The sequence below is a fragment of the Dendrobates tinctorius genome, unplaced genomic scaffold (assembly GCF_039654945.1).
Source record: "Dendrobates tinctorius isolate UK_male_01 unplaced genomic scaffold, ASM3965494v1 ptg000157l, whole genome shotgun sequence".
Lineage (NCBI taxonomy): Eukaryota > Metazoa > Chordata > Amphibia > Anura > Dendrobatidae > Dendrobates > Dendrobates tinctorius.
Window position 1 is genome coordinate 2,548,490 of NW_027361824.1, and position 21,529 is coordinate 2,570,018.

General features: G+C 48.5%; 1 protein-coding gene across 1 annotated transcript in view; it reads left to right on the top strand.

The window, feature by feature from the left end:
- LOC141051431 (uncharacterized) overlaps positions 1-21,529 on the top strand; it is a 244,984-nt gene that overhangs the window by 102,715 nt on the left and 120,740 nt on the right. Inside the window, 9 exon segments of the mRNA XM_073548362.1 lie at positions 7,654-7,803; positions 7,929-8,108; positions 8,191-8,314; positions 8,398-8,495; positions 18,942-19,091; positions 19,221-19,400; positions 19,475-19,598; positions 19,682-19,779; positions 19,974-20,064. Of these exon segments, the coding sequence (XP_073404463.1) occupies positions 7,654-7,803; positions 7,929-8,108; positions 8,191-8,314; positions 8,398-8,495; positions 18,942-19,091; positions 19,221-19,400; positions 19,475-19,598; positions 19,682-19,779; positions 19,974-20,064 (1,195 nt within the window).

Below are 21,529 nucleotides of genomic sequence, written 5' to 3' on the forward strand. Positions count from 1 at the left end.
GGGTGGATCAAGGAAATGCTGTAGATATAGTATATCTTGACTTCAGCAAAGCATTTGACAAAGTCTCTCATACAATCCTTATTGAAAAAATGACTAAGTATGGAATGGACAAGGCAACTGTTAGGTGGATTCATAACTGGCTTAGTGATCGGACCCAAAGAGTGGTCGTAAATGGCTGCACATCCAGTTGGAAGAATGTCTCAAGTGGGGTACCACAGGGCTCTGTCCTGGGCCCTGTATTGTTCAACATCATTATCAACGATTTAGATGAAGGAATTGAGGGTAAACTGATTAAATTTGCTGATGACACAAAGCTAGGAGGGATAGCTAATACTAGAGAAGAGAGAGAGAGGATTCAAAAAGATATAAATAAACTGGAGAAGTGGGCAGCAACTAACAGAATGGTTTTTAACAGGGAGAAATGCAAAGTACTACATCTGGGCAATAAAAATGAAAAAAGCATATACAGAATGGGAGGAATAGGGCTAAGTGACAGCACATGTGAAAAAGACTTGGGTATACTAATAGATCACAGACTGAATATGAGTCAACAGTGTGATGCAGCAGCAAAAAAGGCAAATGCAATTCTAGGATGTATTAACAGAAGCATACAGTCTAGATCACGTGAAGTCATTATTTCCCTCTACTCCTCTTTGGTCAGACCTCATCTGGAATATTGTGTCCAGTTTTGGGCACCACATTTTAAAAAAGACACCAACAAACTGGAGCAAGTTCAGAAAAGAGCGACCAGAATGGTGACCGGTCTGCAAACCCTGTCTTATGAGGAAAGGCTGCAGGATTTGGGAATGTTTAGTTTGCAAAAGAGAAGACTGAGAGGAGACTTAATAGCTGTCTACAAATATCTAAAGGGCTGTCACATTGTAGAAGGATCAACTTTATTCTCATTTGCACAAGGAAAGACTAGAAGCAATGGGATGAAACTGAATGGGAGGAGACACAGATTAGATATTAGAAAAAACTTTTTGACAGTTAGAGTGATCAATGAGTGGAACAGGCTGCCACGAGAAGTGGTGAGTTCTCCTTCAATGGAAGTCTTCAAACAGAGGCTGGACAGACATCTGACTGGGATGATTTAGCGAATCCTGCTTTGAGCAGGGGGTTGGACCAGATGGCCCAGGAGGTCCCTTCCAACTCTACGATTCTATGATTCTATGATCACTGTTGTTCATAGTTTGATAGAACATATATATTTGAGTAACATTTATAAAATTCATATGAAAGTTCAATTATGAAATATTAATACATTTTTTTTAAAGCTGGAGTCGGTACATTTCTACCGACTCCGACTCCAACCAAAACTAACTCCGACTCCACGACTCCGACTCCACAGCCCTGCTTGGGGATTAAGGCACTACAGGGGGTGGATCAAGAGGCATAGATAGGCTGCAGACAGTAAGTGAGCTAATTCAATTATCAGACTTTTGGTAGGTAATTAGGACACTAGACAATATGGGGAATACACGGAATGATACAGGGCAACAATATGGAAATCCGTAAAATATAAATAGACACAAAATGATACCTACATAACATGTCACACCATCACAACCTCTCCCCCCTCATAATAAGTGAGCACGCCATGAGGTCTACACAGACCTCTGGCCTGCTCACTTAAGTCCACATTGCTCAATCATTTATAGTTCCTTATACAACAATGGCAGGGGTAGGTCAGCCTGGGGGCCTATGGTTCTTCTTGTCGAGGCAGTCCATCGGCGTTGTGGTGTTGGCTTTGCCGCTTGTATTGGATGGAGAAGCTGTAGGCTTGTAAGGACAAGCTCCACCGCAGCAATCTTCCATTGTCTCCAGATACGCAGTTCAGCCATGTGAGGGGGTTGTGGTCTGTAACAATTGTAAAGTCTCTGCCATACAAGTATGGCTGAAATTTTTTTTTTTTTAGCGCCCATACGATGGCAAGGCACTCCTTTTCAATAGTGGCATAGGCAACTTCCCGATCCAGTAGTTTCCGACTGGCAAAAGCAACAGGATGTTCTTCTCCGGCGGCGTTCACTTGGCTAAGTACTGCCTCAATCCCAAAGGTGGATGCATCTGTCTGTACGAGGAACCTGCACTTATAATCAGGGGCAGCCAAGACAGGAGCAGTGACGAGGGCAGTCTTTAACGCTGAAAAGGCATCCTCGCATGCAGTTGTCCACGTCATATTCCTAGGCATGTTCTTGCGGTTCAGGTCGGTTAGTGGCTTCGCCAAGGTGCTGAAATTAGAAACGAATTTTCGATAGTAACCAGCAGTTCCTAAAAATGCAAGTACCTGCTTTTTAGTCTGGGGTCTACACCAGTTGCTAATGGCTTCCACCTTGGCAGGCTCAGGCCTTAGGGTCCCACCCCCTACTCTATGCCCGAGGTGCTGCACCTCAGCCATCCCTATTTGGCACTTATCAGGGCGAATGGTCAGTCCTGCAGTAAGGATACAGTCTAGCACTATGCCCAAGTGTTTAAGATGTTCCTCCCAGGTTGTGCTAAAAATAGCAATGTCATCCAAGTAAGCACAGGCAAAGTCTTGACATTGATCTAACAGTCCATCTACCAGTCTCTGGAAAGTAGCTGGGGCAGTTTTCATCCCAAAGGACATTCCCAGGAACTCAAAAAGCCCAAATGGAGTAATGAAGGCCCGAGCGCTCCGGAGCGTCCTCCGTTAGGGGTATTTGCCAGTACCCCTTGCTCAAGTCTAACATGGTCACAAATTGGGCACTGGCCAGACGATCCAATAGATCATCAATCCTGGGCATGGGGTAAGCATCACTCTTGGTGCCATCATTTAATCGTCTGTAATCAACGCTGAATCGTGTTGTACCATCCTTCTTGGGGACCAGGACGACAGGAGAGGCCCAAGAACTGTGAGATGGCTGACCGACTCCCAGTTGTTTCATCTCCTCTAGTTGGTCCTTTATCATGCCTTGAACAGCCTCTGGAACCCGGTAGGCAGCCTGCTGGATGAGGCGTTGTCCAGGGGTTTCCACATGGTGGCTGGTGAGAGTAGTCTTCCCTGGCTTTGAGGAGAAAGCAGCAGCCCTCGGCCTTAGTACGGCGAAAATATCGTCCTTTTGTATATCCTATAAATGGGAGCCCAGGGGCACTTGTTCCTGTGATCCTCCTGCTTTGGCGACCTGGAGAAGATCGTGGAGACACTCGTCGTTGGCAATATTACTAGGGGGTTGGTAGACGGCTAGAACAGGCAGAGATCGGTTGTGGTATTCTTTCAGCATGTTATTGTGGACGGTTTTCTGTCGTCGACCACTAGAGTCCAGGGCAATAACGTAGTTAGTGTCATTAATTTTCTTGACAACCTGATAAGGGCGTTCCCACACTGCTTGAAGCTTGTTGGCAGGGGAAGCAGTAATCATGAGCACTTGCTGTCCTTCCATAAATTCCCGGGTCCTGGCATTACGGTCATACCAGGGTTTTTTTCTGGACTGGGCCAGTTGCTGATGTTCTTTAGCCAAGGTAGCTAGCTGGGCAAGACGGTTTCTGAACTCTAGAACATAGGGAGCGATGTGCATTCCGGTATCTGAGTTGTCTCCCTCCAAATGTTCTTTCAGAAGAGTGAGAGGCCCATGGACCTTCCGGCTAAACAGTAGTTCGAAGGGAGAGAACCCTGTGGACTCTTGGGGAACCTCCCGATAGGCGAAGAGGAGATGTGGCAGATATTTTTCCCCAGTCTTTTTCAACATCAGCAAAAGCCCTCAGCATATTTTTTAGGGTTCCATTAAAGCGTTCACATAGTCCATTGGTCTGCGGGTGGTATGGGGTGGTGCGAATGGCTCGAACACCACAGGTATGCCATAGGGACTGTACCAGATCTGACATGAACTGAGTGCCTTGATCTGATAATATTTCACTAGGAAACCCTACCCGGGTAAAGATGGTAACAAGTGCCTTGGCTACCTTTACTGCTGTAATACTGGACAGGGCCACAGCTTCAGGATACCGAGTGACATAGTCCACCACTGTCAGGATATATTTTTTCCCCGACCAGCTGGGGTGGGCCAGAGGACCTATGATGTTGACAGCTACACGTTGGAATGGTTCTTCAATTATGGGCAGGGATTGCAGGGGTACCTTATGTCGAACTCCTGGATGCCGCATGCTCTGGCACACATTGCAGGTGCTGCAATAATGGGCTACTGACTGCGAGATGCCAGGCCAGTAAAAACTTTGGTTGAGTCTCTTTTCAGTTCCTTTCCTCCCTTGATGTCCAGCCAAGGGGATGTCATGGGCCAGTTGGACTAGCTGTGCTCTGTACTTCTGAGGGACAATGAGTTGCCTGGTCGTTGCTTCAGGGTTGCCCTTGTCACTGACTTTTGTTACATGATAATACAGTCCGTTTTCTCGAGTGAAGCCGTCCCCATGTGCCCAGTTTCTGCCTTTTGCCTAAGGGCTGCTAAGGTAGTTTCACCCTCTATTTCTCTCCTAAACGCCTCTCTGTCCCAAGAATCTCCCAATGTAGTGGCAGCGAACGTATTGCTTACCAAACCTGATGCGGTTCGTGGTGGTTGCTCCCCGGTGAGGTCCGGATGACGTAGTGCTTGAAGGGCCTGTAGTCGGGTGACTGCTCCTACAAATTGGCACTGTAACTCCCCAATATCGTTACCAAGGAGGATATCTGCAGGAAGTCGTCCCAGTTTTTCTCCACAACCATAATCCAAATGCACAGAAGCTCGCTATATATATTTTCGGGCACCCACTGCCAGGACAATGGGAATTCCTGGACCCTGGTGAATTGCCTCGGGTCGAACCACACGGAGGTCAGCGATAGGCAGGAATGCCCCCGTGTCTCTAAATCCTGACACTTTGTATCCTTCAATTAAGACATCCTGCAGGTGGCATTGCTGTTGCTCTGGGTAGCTAAAGGACAAAGGCCGGAGTCCATACACTCCAGGAGGGGTATCTATGGTGAGGGTGATGGTAGCTCTTCCTCAGACGGGATGGAGTGCACAAGATGCACTGGGCGAGGTGGGGTAAATGGTTCGGTAAGCCTCCGCCATGCTTCCGTTCCCACTATCAAACTCATCCAGCCAGAGTGGGGCACCTCCATCACAGCATACTGCTGCTCAGAGTCCTTGAAAAATTCCTCCACATCTCCGGCCTCATCAAATGGCTTAAACTCTTTCCGGGTGATCTGTACAGGCTCCCGGATCGTTGGGTTTACACTCCACATTGCATTACTCCCTCTTTCAAGCTCCATTGCTTCTTGTCTCCGCTGTGCCCAGCGGGCAGCCTCTTCTTTATACTCCTGAGAGACACCGGGGCCCAGAACCACCATCTCTTCTTCGTACCACACCAACCACTGGCTTTTTGGGGCGGGGATCCCTGTCTCCAGTGCTTTTCCTTCAGACATCTGGGAGGAGGTGGCCGGGCTAGCACCCACCATTTGTTCAATTAAGGCTTCTTTAGTCAGTCCCTGGTAGTTCAGGCCCAGGTCTCTGGCTCTCTCTTGTAAACTGGATACAGTCCAATTTCTGAACTCACTCTGTGGGTGGTTCTCCAATGGGTTACACTCTGTTGATCCCACTGCTGCCACCTGTTGTCACGGGGTCCTTCTCCGAAACCACACAATCAACAGAGCGAGGGAAATGTGAACAATCCCAAGACCTTTATTATAGGCAAAACTAAAAGGTCCATAAACAATCCACCACACTGAGGATACAATAGTACAGAACACGAATGTAGTACAGTAACAGGATGAATGTCCAAGGAGATGAGAGTCTAATAATCCAGCAGACAGAGGATAAAATATGTCCATATGCTTCTCCTTCTCTCTGACGAGCTGTCTTCACATGATCATAACCACACAGGGTCTGACTTGTACAGCTCCTGTCCTCCCCATCCCCCTCATTATGTCCAGGGGTAGTCAGACACGTTGGGGTGGTTTTCAGGCCTCCCAGACCTGACAAAGGTGCCTTGGGGATTAAGGCACTACAGGGGGTTCATCAAGAGGCATAGATACAGTCAGGCTGCAGACAGTAAGTGAGCTAATTCAATTATCAGACTTTTGGAAGGTAATTGAGACTCTAGACAATATTGGGAATACACGGAATGATACAGGGCAACAAGAGAACACAATGGAAATCCGTAAAATATAAATAGACACAAAATGATACCCACATAACATATCACACCGTCACAGGGGATGTTGAAGTCTCCTAGGATAAGGATTGGTAGTTCTGAGGACATGAAGTGCGGCAGCCAGGCTGAGAAGTGGTCAAGGAAGTGAGTGGGTGAGCCTGGGGGCCGGTATATGACCGCTACTCTGATGTGGAGGGGACGGAAGAGCCTGGTGGTGTGGACCTCAAAAGAAGGGAATGAGAGTGATGGAACTGGGGGGATGACCTGGAAAGTGCATTGTGGGGAGTATGCCAACTCCACCACCAGGTCTGCTTGTTGGTCTCGTGGAATGGGTAAATTGTATGCCACCATGGAAATGGCAGCAGGGGAGACAGTGTCAGAGTCCTGAATCCAGGTTTCGGTGAGGACCAACAGATTCAGAGTATTGTTCACAAAGTAGTTGTGCAGGAAAGGAAGTTTGTTACATACAGACCTGGATTCCAGAGGGCACAATTAAAAGGAGCTGAAGGAATGCAAGTAATATTAATAAAATTATTATGGTTTTGATATGGGGTAGGGGTTGAGGGAAGGTGGTCTGGGTTTGGGGGAGATGTCCCCTGAAATCAATAAAAGTAGGAACATAAGGAGCAAGTAGTTCTTTGAAATGTTAGGAGTTTTTTTGTGCAATGTGTTTGGGCAAGATGGGCTGAGGTTTTTCAGGAAGGTGAGAAGTGCATGGGAGCTGAACATGGGAGAGGGAAGTATAGAGGGGCTGATGTGTATAAGTGGTGATAGAGGAGGGATGGGGCCGTGAATGTGGATGGCAAGGGAACACTGGAGGATAGAAATGAAGGACATGGTTAAAAAGGAAAGCAAAATGTTGGTTACCTGACTGCTGTCCTGACTGTCATGGAGTAACTGTCTTTTGCTGGATGCTTAGCTAATGTGATGCTTTGCTTAATGCGTGCAACCCCCTCACATGCGTGTTCCCCTTAGAAAGAATCACTGTACATGGAGATTTTGGGATCAGATCATTTCTGTCCATGATGTTTGTGGAAACAAAAAAGCTTTTATAAAACTTCATCAAACTTCTGTGTGTGACTCAGAGCTGAGATCTAACGTGACAGAAGATTCCAGTGCGGGGAAGACGGGAAACCTTCATATAGACGGCCGGTGGGGATGGGGTCAGTGACCGACTCTGGCCAAATCTGTTTCTAGAGCCGTAGTAGAAGATGAAGATGTCGTCCTCACCATGAAGTAGTTATTTCTCATGTCGCGTGTAATGAATCTCTCCTGCAGTATTGCTAATGCCGATTCCAGTGTCTGTAAATGAGACGAGAATTAGCGTTATGGAAGATGAGTCTATGAGGAACGTGTTCAGCTGCCGACTCCGAGGAGGAAACTGCTTGTTGTCTGTGGCCTAAATATATAGGTTTTATTAGTAGATGTCAGGGAAGAAAACTAAACCCTGTAAGATAATAAATCTCCTCATATGTTTCCCTTATTATCTCCAGTAAGTGTATTATTACACAGGATTCTTATGATGTTACATCGGATCATCTTCTCATTCAGGTCTCTACAATATCGGATCCTCTCAGTGAAGATCTTCTATATAAGAGAATTTTCCTGATTTACCCATCAAAGATGGATATGGACAGAGACAAGATGGTGGAGAGGATCTTACACCTCGCCCTAGAGATCCTCTTCCGTCTCACTGGAGAGGTGAGAGATTCTGATGACGTCACATTACATCATTCTTATCTATGGGAATAACAGACAGAACTGGAGAGGTGAGGACTCTGGAAATGTCTGTAGTGAGATTTATTAATGTGTCTCTCCATTACCAGGATTACACAGTGGTGAAGAAGACCTCTAGTGATCGCTGTCAGGACCCTGTGTCTGAGGGATGGGGAAGACCCCTGAGCCCACTCACGGGGCCTCCACCTCACCCCCTGATCCATGAGGACATCAAAGACCAGAAGATCCTAGAACTCATCTACAAGATGAATGAGCTGCTGACTGGAGAGGTGACACTGCTGGGAATGCTGGGACATTATACAGTAACACTATGAAGGGATCGGGGGATGACGGTATCATTGTATGTGTCAGGTTCCTATAAGGTGTCAGGATGTCGCTGTCTATTTCTCCATGGAGGAGTGGGAGTATTTAGAAGGACGCAAAGATCAGTACAAGAACGTCATAATGGAGGTTCCCCAGCCCCTCACATCTCCAGGTAATAGACAGGACTAAATACACACGGCCTATAATTATCTGTATGTAGAGAATGAATTCAGTCCCTGTGTGTGTTTCCTCCAGATCTATCCAGTAAGAGGACAACACCAGAGAGATGTCCCCGTCCTCTTCTTCCACAGGACTGTAAACAAGAAGATCCCAATGCTCCTCAGGATCATCAGGTAGATGGAGAGAAGGTGTCAGGAGATCTCCCCTATGATGTGTAGACGGCTGTGAAGGTCTTGTGCTCAGTCTTGTTTTATTCACCAGTATTATATGTTTTATATCTGTGTAATAAGAACGGTATATATTAATACTGACCCCTATGTGCCCCCATATATTAGTAATGTCCCCTATGTGCCCCGATATAGTAGTAATGCCACCTATGTGCCCCCATGTATTAGTAATGTCACCTATGTGCCCTATTTATTAGTAATGCCACCTATGTGCCCCATATATTAGTACTGTCCCCTATGTGCCCCCATATATTAGTTCTGTCCCCTATGTGCCTCCATATATTAGTAATGCCCCTTGTGTGCCCCCATATATTAGTAGTGCCCCCATATTAGTAATGCCCCCATATATTAGTAATGTCACCTATGTGACCCCATATATTAGTAATGCCACCTATGTGCCCCATACATTAATAATTCCACATGTCCCCCATATATTAGTAATGTCCCCTATGTGCCCCATATATTAGTAATGTCCCCTATGTGCCCCACATATTAGTAATGCCACCTATGTGCCCAATATATTAGTAATGTCCGCTATGTGCCCCATATATTAGTAATGTCCCCTATGTGCCTCCATATATTAGTTATGTCACCTGTGTCCCCATTTATTAGTAATGTCCCCTATGTGCCCCATATATTAGTAATGCCGCCTATGTGCCCCCATATATTAGTAATGTCACCTATGTGCCCCACATATTAGTAATAAATAAAATATTGACTGTCACATCCAAACATAAATTAGGTCTGAACAGGTGCTTTCCTAGAGTCGCCAATTCATATATACATTTAAACGAAATGCAGCACTCTGTAATGCTAAAGCATGAAATATGGAGATTGAATTGCATTACTGCACTAGAGATATGAAGAATTGAGAATGCTTAGCGCATAAATTGGCCAATTCATGTGTATCTGGCAGCCACGATAAGGCGATTCTCGTTGCCAGGACCTAATTCTAATCCTCTCTTAAGGTACTGTCACACTAAGCGATATCGCTAGCAATATCGCTATAACTTGTGACGTTATAGCGATATTGCTAGCGACATCGCTGTGTCTGATACTTACCTACAACCCGCTCCCCCGCTGGTTATCTCTCATCGTGCGAGAACGTCCTGGACCGCTTCTCGTCGTCAGCTTCCTGTGGAGAGACGAGCGTGGACGCGGGCGGGAGGACGCAGGATCACCTAGTGTGACAGGTAAGTAGCGACCCCCCGTCCCCAGCGATGTCGCTGGTGAGATCTGCCTGTGTGGCATCTCACTAGCGACCACTTAGCGATGTACCAGCAATCCTGACCGCGTCATATCGCTGGTCGGGATCGCTGGTACTTCGCTAAGTGTGACAGTACCTTTAGACTGAAGTCTATTTCTCTAGCAACCTTCCACGACAGCATAGGAGGTTGTCTCCCCGACCGGAGGCCTCCCGCAGCTCTCCGGTCTCTCCTTCTCCTGTTGCACGCCGTGCGGTGACCCGGAAGTGACGTCACGCGCAGTCACTTCCGGGGTATGTATGACAACTTCTTGTCATGGTGGCCCCCATTCAGCTTCCAGCGTGCGGAGCTCGCCAGCACTTGCTGTGCCTGCCCCGGGACCCAGGGAGGAGGAGGGGGAAAATGAAAATACTGCGCTGAGGGCAGGATTAACCCTTTATTAACCCGCCGGAAGACGCCGACAGGTAAGGCAAATCAGTCAGTATGTACGGTTCTTCCTGCCCTGCGTCTGCAGAGCCCAGCGCTGCCACAGTAAGTATAACTGGGGTGGGTCCTAGTGTTGCGATCTTGGGCTAGAGGTCCTCAAAATACTTCTCCTTTTCTTATAGGGAGAAAAGTCTGCCCACAAAAGCACCAATACCACCAGCAAGTCGGCCAAATGTGCCATATGCAGTGCAAAACTCCCCTCAAATAGGGCGAAAAAATTATGTCAAGCTTGCATAGACAGGGTGGTCAGGGCTGAACACCCGTCACTAATTAACGAAATTCGCAGCCTGGTTACTCACCAGGTTCAGACTTCCCTGGCCGCACTGTCCCCCCCTCCACCTCCTCCACTCCCTCCGATTGTGGGCTCACCACCCCCAAAAAAACGGAAAATTCAGTTGGAAGACTCAGAGTCTGAATCAGAAAAATCATATAATTCAGGCTCCGAAGATTGGGAACAACCGGGAACCTCTAATTCAGCCGAATCTAGGAGATACCTCCTTTCCACAGAATATGTGGAGGAGCTGGTCGGCGCAGTACGGGCCACCATGGAACTAGAGGATGAGCCTGTTAATCAGTCAGCACAAGACCGCATGTTCGGGGCATTCGAGGGACCCAAGCGAACAGCTTTCCCAGTACATAGGAGCATAGTAGATATGATCTCCCAGGAATGGGAGTACCCAGAGAAGAGCTACTCAGCCCCTTCGGAACTCAGGCATAGATTCCCCCTGGAGGGAGAGGAGTTTAAATGGGACATCCTGAAAGTTGATGTCCAGGTGGCGAGGGTGGTGAAGAAAACGGTCCTTCCTTTTGATGACGCGTCCCAGCTTAGAGACCCGATGGACCATAAAGCAGAGAGCCTCCTAAGGAAAGCCTTGGAAACCTCTTCTTTTTCCTTAAAGTCAGGGTTTGCGTCCACATGCGTGTCTAGGTCTCTCTTCCAATGGATAGAGGAACTAGAGTCATATTTTTCGGGGAACCTCAAGAGGTGACCTCCTGAACTCCCTTCCTATACTACAAAGAGCTACAGGCTTCTTTGGCGGATGCATCGATGGAGATGATCTGCACCTCTGCCAGGGCTATGGTACAGTCCAATTCTGCCAGACGTGCCCTCTGGCTTAAAACGTAAAACGTGGAGCAGGGATGTTACCTCCAAGGTGAAGCTCTGCTCTTTGCCCTTCACGGGTGAACATGTCTTCGGCCCGGCCTTAGATGAAATTCTTGAAAAGGCCACAGACAAAAAGAAGGTACTTCCTGAGCAGAGGACTCCAAAAAAGCGGCTTTTTCGAGCCCCCCAGAATTAACAATCCCAGCCGAGAGGTAAGGGAAAGTTGGGAAGATGGAGTTATGCTAAGGGGAGAGGCAGGAATATCCTGGTCCCCCAGCAGCAACAGCCACAAGAGAAGCAATGACTCGACCCCGGTGAGGGGAAGGCTTTCGAGGTTCTTTCACTCTTGGCAGTTGATTTCCAACAGCCCCTGGGTCCTCAGTGTGATCAAAGAAGGCCTACTACTAGAATTTGAATCCTTCCCCCCGCGGGGTATAAGAGTTACCTCCCTACCACCTCGGGAGACTATAGCACTAAAATCCGGCATTCAACTCCTTCTACAATCAAACGCAATTTCTCAGGTCCCTGTGGAGGAACAAGGAAGGGAGCATTATTCCAGGCTGTTCCTAGTGAAGAAACCCACAGGAGAGGCAAGAATAATAATAAATCTCAAGGGCCTCAACCGACATATCGCATATCGCAGATTCAAGATGGAGTCGGTAAAGACCGCAATTCCTCTGATAGGGCCGTCTTACTTCATGGCAACCATAGATCTGAAGGATGTCTATTTTCACATTCCTATACATCCTTCTCACAGGAAGTACCTAAGGTTTGCGATCCGTCAGGGTCCAGACATCCGGCACTATCAGTACAACGTACTTCCCTTTGGAATATCCTCTGCCCCTCGAGTATTTTCCAAAATTATGGCGGAAACTGTGTCCCACATCAGAAGCCAAGGTATATACATTGTACCCTACCTGGACGACCTGCTGATAATAGGAGCCTCATACCAGACTCTGGTAAACCAGGTGACCCAAACTCTGGGTATTCTCCAATCGCTGGGGTGGATCCCGAATATAGAAAAGTCGCAGATCCAACCCTCCCAGCAGATAAAATTCTTGGGAATCCTCCTATATTCAAGGAAACAAATGTCCTTCCTCCCGGAGCAACATCAGAGGTCCATAATTTCAAGAATCTCGAGCTTCAGGAAAGAGGTCCCCGACCCTCAGGTCAGCTATGTCCATACTAGGGTCAATGACCTCCTGCATCCAGTCGGTACCTTGGGCGCAGGCTCACTCCACAATACTCCAGTCCCATATCTTGCGAAACTGGAACAGAGATCACACCTGCCTGAACAAAAGAGTCCATACCCCAGGAAGAGTGAAAGCTTCGCTAGCATGGTGGATGGACAAATCTGTGCAGGGGAATCAACTGGTCCCAAATCCCCTTGGTCACGGTAACATCGGATGCCAGCAAAAAAGGCTGGGGAGCCGTAGTGTCCCAACAACCATTCCAGGGGTTGTGGAGCCAGAGAGTGAGTGCAAAGTCCTCAAACTTCAAGGAACTGAAGGCTGTGGAGGAAGCTCTCCTGGCGGCAAGACACCTACCGTATTTTTCCGACCATAAGACGCACTTTTTTCCCCAAAAATTTGGGGGGAAAGCGGGGGGTGCGTCTTATGGTCGCAATATGCTAACCTCCGGGGCTCTGCGGTGCAGTGGTGGCGGCGGGCTGTGCTCCGGAGCAGGGGCGGCGGCTCCACCGGCATTTCCTCGCAGCCCGGAGGCCCCTGCACATCCCTTCCGGGAACATGGACGCCGGGAAGATGGCCGTCGGTCCGGGGTCGGCGCATGTGCAGGTTCAGATCTCGTCCCGAGATCTCAGGGGACGAGATCTCGTTGCCGAGATTTGAATCACGTCCCCCGAGATCTCGGGACGAGATATGAACCTGCGCATGCGCCGTCCCCAGACTGGCGGCCATCTTCCCGGCGGCCATGTTCCCGGAGGCCACCGCAACATGGCAGCGGCCAGCAAGGGATGTGCGGGGGCTTCCGGGCAGCGAGGAAATGCCGGCGGAGCCGCCGCCCCTGCACCGGAGCACAGCCCGCCGCCACCCTCACCCCGCAGAGCCCACCTGCCCCAGCTCAGCACAGCCCACCTGCCCCAGCACAGCTGCCCCAGCACAGCCCACCTGCCCCAGCCCCAGCGCAGCTGCCCCAGCACAACCCACCTGCCCCAGCACAGAGCCGCCACCGCACGAGCCTGGACCACTGAATGACTGCTGTGACTACTCCTCCACCTGTGCCGGATCCCTTCCCAGGTAAGCTGAATTCGGACTGTAAGACGGACCCCCATTTGACACATTATTTTTTTCCCTATTTTCCTTCTGAAAATTGGGGTGCGTCTTATGGTCCGGTGCGTCTTATAGTCCGAAAAATACGGTAGTTCAGGGCCATCATATCAGAGTCTACTCGGATAATGTAACAACAGTGGCCCATCTCAGACACCAAGGTGGTACAAGATCCAGCAGTCTAGAGGGCCTGTCTGGCCGAATATTTTCCTGGGCCGAAAGACACCTCCGGTCTCTAACAGCAGTCCACCTAAAGGGTACCTCCAATCTTCAGGCAGATTTCCTGAGCCGTAAATGCATCCAGCCTGGCGAGTGGAGCCTTAACGAAAAAATCTTTCAGAAGCTGGTCAACAGGTGGGGCCTCCCGGAGGTGGATCTACTGGCCTCAAGAGAAAATGCTCGGGTGAGAAACTATTTTTCCCTGAACCCCAGGGACAGATCCCTGGGGGGGTAGATGCCTTTGCCCATAAGTGGAGGTTTCGTCTGGCATATGCCTTACCACCAGTTCCAATCCTTGCCGCAACCCTGAGGAAGATCCAAGTAGCTCCTCTATGGCCAAAAAGGAGCTGGTATTCTCTAATTACAGAGCTACAGGTAGAGGGGCCAGTCCTCCTACCCCTGGAAAACGACCTTCTCTTACAGGGCCCGCTACATCACCCAAACCTCCGGGGAATGAGGTTAGCGGCCTGATTACTGAGACCCAGATCTTGAGGGCCAAGGGTCTATCAGAGGCAGTAATAAACACCCTCCAGAAATCCCGGAAGCTGATCACCATTGCTATATATAACAAAATATGGAAAAAGTTTTCCTCATGGTGTCTGCCAGATTTGCCTGACCCAGGAAACCCTAACATTTTTCGTATCCTGGATTTCCTACAGAGGGGGCTTGAGCTAGGTCTAAAACCTAGCACACTGAAAGTACAGATATCAGAATTAAGCTCCATGTTTGACTGTGACTTGGCCAATCACAGGTGGATAAGAAGATTCATTACATCAGCCACTAGGCTGCATCCAAAAAAGCTATTAAATCAAACAATATTCCGGACTAACATAATTTCTACTGCCGGAAAAAAGTGAAGAGATCCAGAAAAAATGTCTTTAATCAATTTATTAATAATATATTAAAAACAGAGAAAAATGCCCAAAAGGAGACGCAAAATACCCTACAGCAATCTTATATGAACAGGCATGATGATAATAAGGCACAAAAATCACACAAAAGCAGATATTGCACAATATAAGGGTTTAATAAAAGATGCAAATAATTCACACCAATCCTCAAAATGGTCTGCTATATATAAATGGTTAAATACCTAAATGAGTCTAAATCTAAGATCCCTAGGCGGCACAATGCATATAAAGTGTGAAATATAGCGGCAACATGACGGTGACGTCTAAGGCTAGTTTCACATTAGCGTTTACGGCCGCAGCGCCGGGCTGCGCACGGCCGCCGCTAAGCCCTGCCCACTGCCGCGCCTCCGCCGGTAGCTCCGCCTACGGACGCATGACGCTGCATGCGTCCTGTGTCTCCTATCTTTAGCACTGGGGACGCAGGCCGTGCGCAGTATGCGTTTGGCGGCGCATGTGTCCTTTTGACGGAGCGCACCAAATTGCAACCTGTTGCGTTTGGCGCTGGTCGGCGCAGCGTCAAAAGGACGCATGCGCCGCCAAACTCATACTGCGCACGGCCTCCGTCCCCAGTGCTAAAGATAGGGGACGCAGGACGCATGCAGCGTCATGCGTCCGCTGGCGGAGCTACCGGCGAAGGCGCGGCAGGGGGCGGGGCTTAGTAAACGCTAATGTGAAACTAGCCTTAGTCCTCATATTAATCTACCTACATGAACCGCTCCAAAATAGACCTAATTAAAAATAGTATAACCAAAATTGTATGCCTTAAATAACAATACTTGGTCACTGTAAGCTCAAAGAGACGTGGGCGCCGCAGCCTCCTCCACCCCAACGCGCGTTTCACAACAAGCTTCTTCCGGGGGCGCCCCCGGAAGAAGCTAGTTGCGGTTCCACCATGGGACTTGAACGTGGTTCTTACTGGACTCACTCAATCACCCTTTGAGCCCCTGCCATCCTGTACTTCTCAGCTGCTCTCCTGTAAGGTCGCCTTCCTTATAACAATAACCTCAGCAAGGCAAATAGGAGAGCTACAGGCTCTCTCAATCAGAGAACCCTACCTAACAGTCAGAGATGACTCCATAATTGTCTCCATTGATCCGTCTTTTCTACCAAAGGTCGTGTCGGACTTTCATAGATCACAGAATATAATTCTCCCCTCATTTTGTCAAAACCCAGCAAACCCTAAAGAAGAGGTGTTTCATACGCTGGACGTAAGGCGAATAATTCTCCACTACTTAGAGTGTGCCAAGCCTTATAGAATCGACCACAACCTATTCATCCATACCTCTGGTCCAAACAGAGGAAAGAAGGTGGCAAAAAACACTTGCCAATTGGATTAAAAAGGCTATCTCTGAAGCATACCTGGCGCAAAACATCACTCCCCTACAGGGATCAAAGCGCATTCAACACGATCTACCTCTACTTCATGGGCTGAGGGCAGGCGCATCTTCAGAGCAGATTTGTAAGGCAGCAACCTGGTCCTCCTTTCATATTTTTTCGAAACACTACAGGTTGGACCTTATGTCCAACAGGGATTTAGTCTTTGGCCGAAAAGTTCTTCAGGCCGTTGTCCCCCCCTAGTGCAGTATAGGTTGTTATGCCTCCTATGCTGTCGTGGAAGGTTGCTAGAGAAAATAGAATTAGACTTACCGGTAATTCGGTTTCTAGAAACCTTCCACGACGCCACTATTTCCCTCCCTGTAGTCTTGGACAAATTCTGAGAATCTTAAGGTAACCGGTGCTATGGTAATCAGTTATAAGTCACTGGTGAGAGGGAGGTGGGAGGGACCTCTTAACCTCTCGTGCTTCCTGTCCCCCATTAGGGCATGGAGACAACCTCCTATGCTGTCATGGAAGGTTTCTAGAAACCGAATTATCGGTAAGTCTAATTCTATTTTTTTTTTTCTGGTATTTTTCTTGCAATATAGGAAAGCCTAAGGCCCGAAATAAACCCCATAAATCACTGTACACGGAGACTTTGGGATCAGATCATTTCTGTCCATGATGTTTGTGGAAACAAAAAAGCTTTTATAAAACTTCATCAAACTTCTGTGTGTGACTCAGAGCTGAGATCTAACGTGACAGAAGATTCCAGCGCGGGGAAGACGGGAAACCTTCATATAGACGGCCGGTTGGGATGGAGGCAGTGACCGACTCTGGCCAAATCTGTCTCTAGAGCCGTAGTAGAAGATGAATATGTCGTCCTCATCATGAAGGAGTTATTTCTCATCTTGCATGTAATGAATATCTCCTGCAGTATTGCTAATGCCGATTCCAGTGTCGGTAATGAGACGAGAATTAGCGTTATGGAAGATGAGTCTATGAGGAACGTGTTCAGCTGCCGACTCCGAGGAGGAAACTGCTTGTTGTCTGTGGCCTAAATATATAGGTTTTATTAGTAGACTAGCTGAAGAGCCCGGCGTTGCCCGGGCATATTATCTAACTGTGGGTCCCGCTCTCTCCCTTAACAGCCCCGCTCTCCACCTACCATCACACTCTCTCCTTCCCCAGCCCCGCTCTCCACCTACCATCACGCTCTCTCCTTCCACAGCCCCACTCTCCACCCGCAGTCCCATTCTATCCCTCCACTGCGGCTCGCTACATCCGTGACCCGCTGTCCCTCCACAGCCCCGCTCTTTCCCTCCACAGCTCACCCCTAATATCCCACATCATCTCGTCAAAGCCACCGGACTACTACACCTAATATTCCACATCATCCCGTCAGCCAGAGCCACCGGACTACTACCCCTAATATCCCACATCATCCCGTCAGCCAGAGCCACCGGACTACTACCCCTAATATCCCACATCATCCCGTCAGCCAGAGCCACCGGACTACTACCCCTAATATCCCACATCATCCCGTCAGCCAGAGCCACCGGACTACTACCCCTAATATCCCACATCATCCCGTCAGCCAGAGCCACCGGACTACTACCACTAATATCCCACATCATCCCGTCAGCCAGAGTCACCGGACTACTACCCCTAATATCCCACATCATCCCGTCAGCCAGAGTCACCGGACTACTACCACTAATATCCCGCATCATCCCGTCAGCCAGAGTCACCGGACTACTACCACTAATATCCCGCATCATCCCGTCAGCCAGAGCCACCGGACTACTACCACTAATATCCCACATCATCCCGTCAGCCAGAGTCACCGGACTACTACACCTAATATCCCACATCATCCCGTCAGCCAGAGTCACCGGACTACTACCCCTAATATCCCACATCATCCCGTCAGCCAGAGTCACCGGACTACTACCCCTAATATCCCACATCATCCCGTCAGCCAGAGCCACCGGACTACTACCCCTAATATCCCACATCATCCCGTCAGCCAGAGTCACCGGACTACTACCCCTAATATCCCACATCATCCCGTCAGCCAGAGCCACCGGACTACTACCCCTAATATCCCACATCATCCCGTCAGCCAGAGCTACCAGACTACTACCCCTAATATCCCACATCATCCCATCAGCCAGAGCCACCGGACTACTACCCCTAATATCCCACATCATCCCGTCAGCCAGAGCCACCGGACTACTACCCCTAATACTCATCATCCCTTCAGCCAGAGCCACCGGACTACTACCCCTAATATCCCACATCATCCCGTCAGCCAGAGCCACCGGACTACTACCCCTAATATATGGGTATATGGGCAGGGAGGGGGTGATTCATTTCTGTCCTGTGCTCTCTGCTCCTTTCTGGGGGCAGACAATGGCTGGGAGTTTATGTTCCCAGGGATGCTAGATTTCTCCCACCATGGCAGTGTCTGCTGAGGTGTTGTCGCCTACATTCACTTTCGTATATAGAGATATGCTTTCGTTATGCTCCACACCCTTCTATCACTCACATTGCTGTTCCCCAGCTCTCCTACCTCTCTGTCCTTCTCCCTCCTATAGACTTTCAGCCCTACATTTTTATTGAGCCCTGAATTTGAAGAAATGTCTCCCTCTACTGGTCTGCTTCGTGATACACACACACACACACACACACACACACATACATACATACATTCACTTTTATATATAGAGATGTAAAGAAGAAAACTAAACCCTGTAAGATAATAAATCTCCTCCTATGTTTCCCTTATTATCTCCAGTAATTGTATTATTACACAGGATTCTTATGATGTTACATCAGATCATCTTCTTCTCATTCAGGTCTCTACAATATCGGATCCTCTCAGTGAAGATCTTCTATATAAGAGAATTTTCCTGATTTACCCATCAAAGATGGATATGGACAGAGACAAGATGGTGGAGAGGATGTTACACCTCACCCTAGAGATCCTCTTCCGTCTCACTGGAGAGGTGAGAGATTCTGATGACGTCACATTCCATCATTCTTATCTATGGGAATAACAGATGGACAGAACTGGAGAGGTGAGGACTCTGGGAATGTCTGTAGTGAGATTTATTATTTTGTCTCTCCATAACCAGGATTACACAGTGGTGAAGAAGACCTCTAGTGATCGCTGTCAGGACCCTGTGTCTGAGGGATGCGGAAGAGCCCTGAGCCCAATCACGGGGCCTCCACCTCACCCCCTGATCCATGAGGACATCAATGACCAGAAGATCCTAGACCTCATCTACAGGATGATTGAGCAGCTGACTGGAGAGGTGACACTGCTGGGACATTATACAGTAACACTATGAAGGGATCGGGGGGATGACGGTATCATTGTATGTGTCAGGTTCCTATAAGGTGTCAGGATGTCGCTGTCTATTTCTCCATGGAGGAGTGGGAGTATTTAGAAGGACGCAAAGATCAGTACAAGAACGTCATGTTGGAGGTTCCCCAGCCCCTCACATCACCAGGTAATAGACAGGACTAAAGACACACGGCCTATAATTATCTGTATGTAGAGAATTAATTCAGTCCCTGTGTGTGTTTCCTCCAGATCTATCCAGTAAGAGGACAACACCAGAGAGATGTCCCCGTCCTCTTCTCCCACAGGACTGTAAACAGGAAGATGCCAGTGCTCCTCAGGATCATCAGGTAGATGGAGAGAAGGTGTCAGGAGATCTCCCCTATGATGTGCAGACGGCTGTGAAGCTCTTGTGCTCAGTCTTGTTCTATCCACCAGTATTATATGTTTTATATCTGTGTAATGAGAGCGGTGGAGATGGCAGGATTAGAGCTGATCATAGATGGGACTTCTAAATCTGTGACTTTTACAATATTTGTTTCAGGGTGAAGATCTGACCCATATTAATACTACAGAGACATATGTGCGGGGTGATGAGCGGTGTAAAGAGGAGATTCCCACATATGACTACCCAGGTGAGTAGTGACCACTGACTGCAGAGACGTCACAGATTCCTCTCAGTCACCGGCTGTGGCTGCTTTATCGGTGGTGTAGTCCGGCCGTATCACAATCGTGTGATCACCATTTAGGTTCCCGACCACAACATTCTCCTCCTCCCAAAACTGTTCTATTGACTTTGGGCATTGAAAGCCCTTTTCTATAGAACTTACAACCTGTAGGATCCACCTATCCCCTGGGATTAGGAGACGCTGACCGTTACCTGCCCAGGACTGTAAACTACGAAGCCAAATGACAGCGTACGTAGAATGTGCTGACAAGTTAGAAAATCACTTCAAGAAAAGTATTATGATGGATCAGAGAAAGCGGAGGGTAATGATGGTGTTGGCTTCCTAGATCCCTGAGATCTTATTGGATGAATCTCCCTTCTCTCCCTTCTGTGCTCATGTGGCCCCTAAGAGACCAGGTCCAGTCTTTCTGGCCAAACTTCGCTTTTATGATCGACAACAGTAAATCTTTATTTGAAGTTTTCAGTTAATGAGATTTTCGTGCTCTAGGGCGGGGCTGTGGGCGGGGCTTTATGTGGCGCTCTGCATACACAGCGAATAAGCCTCCTTACCTTGACAAGCCAGAGCTGGTATGTCACTCTCCACAAGGAGAAACCTTATCCCTTAGAAAAAAATATTGGAATATTTTAAAAAAAGATGTGATTCTTGGGAAAATGCTTCCTTGTGAACCAGGAATAACTTTTAGGAGAGGGGCGACAGTGAAAAATATTGTAGCTCGAAGTAAATTAGAGGTTACAAAAATAAAAAATATGAAAGGAAATAATACCAATGTGAATGGAGGGAAGGTAAATACGGGAGTATACAGGTGCTCTTCAAACAAAGTACCGTATATACGCGCGTATAAGCCGAGATTTTCAGCCCATTTTTTGGGTGCTGAAAGTCCCCCACTCGGCTTATACGCGAGTCATATAGCCAGGGGGTAGTTGGGGGAGCGGGGGTGTCAGATCATACTGACCCCACTGGCACATCTCTGCAGTGCCCCTGCTTGTCCCACGGTCTCCCTTCCTTCCTACAGCAGTCACATGGTACCGCCCATTAAAGTCATGAATATGCACATATTTATGACTTTAATGAGCGGTACCACATGACCGCTGAAGCAAGGAAGGGAGAACGGGGCTGCAGAGACGCGCCAGTGGGAGGTAAGTATATGCTATATTCACCTGTCCCAGTTCCAACGCTGCTCGCCGATGTGTGCCCGCCGGGTCAGTGATGTTCAGGCAGCAGAGGGCGCGCTGACGTAGTCAGTGAGCGCCCTCTGCCAGAACAGTCACAGACAGGGACCGGCGGGCAGACAGCGGTGAGCAGCGTTGGAACTGGGAAATGTGAATATCTCAGGTGGCGGGTCCTGAGCCAGCGGCGACACCTGTCCCCCATAGCGCGCCGGTGTCTCCTGCTCAGCATACCGGCACCTGGC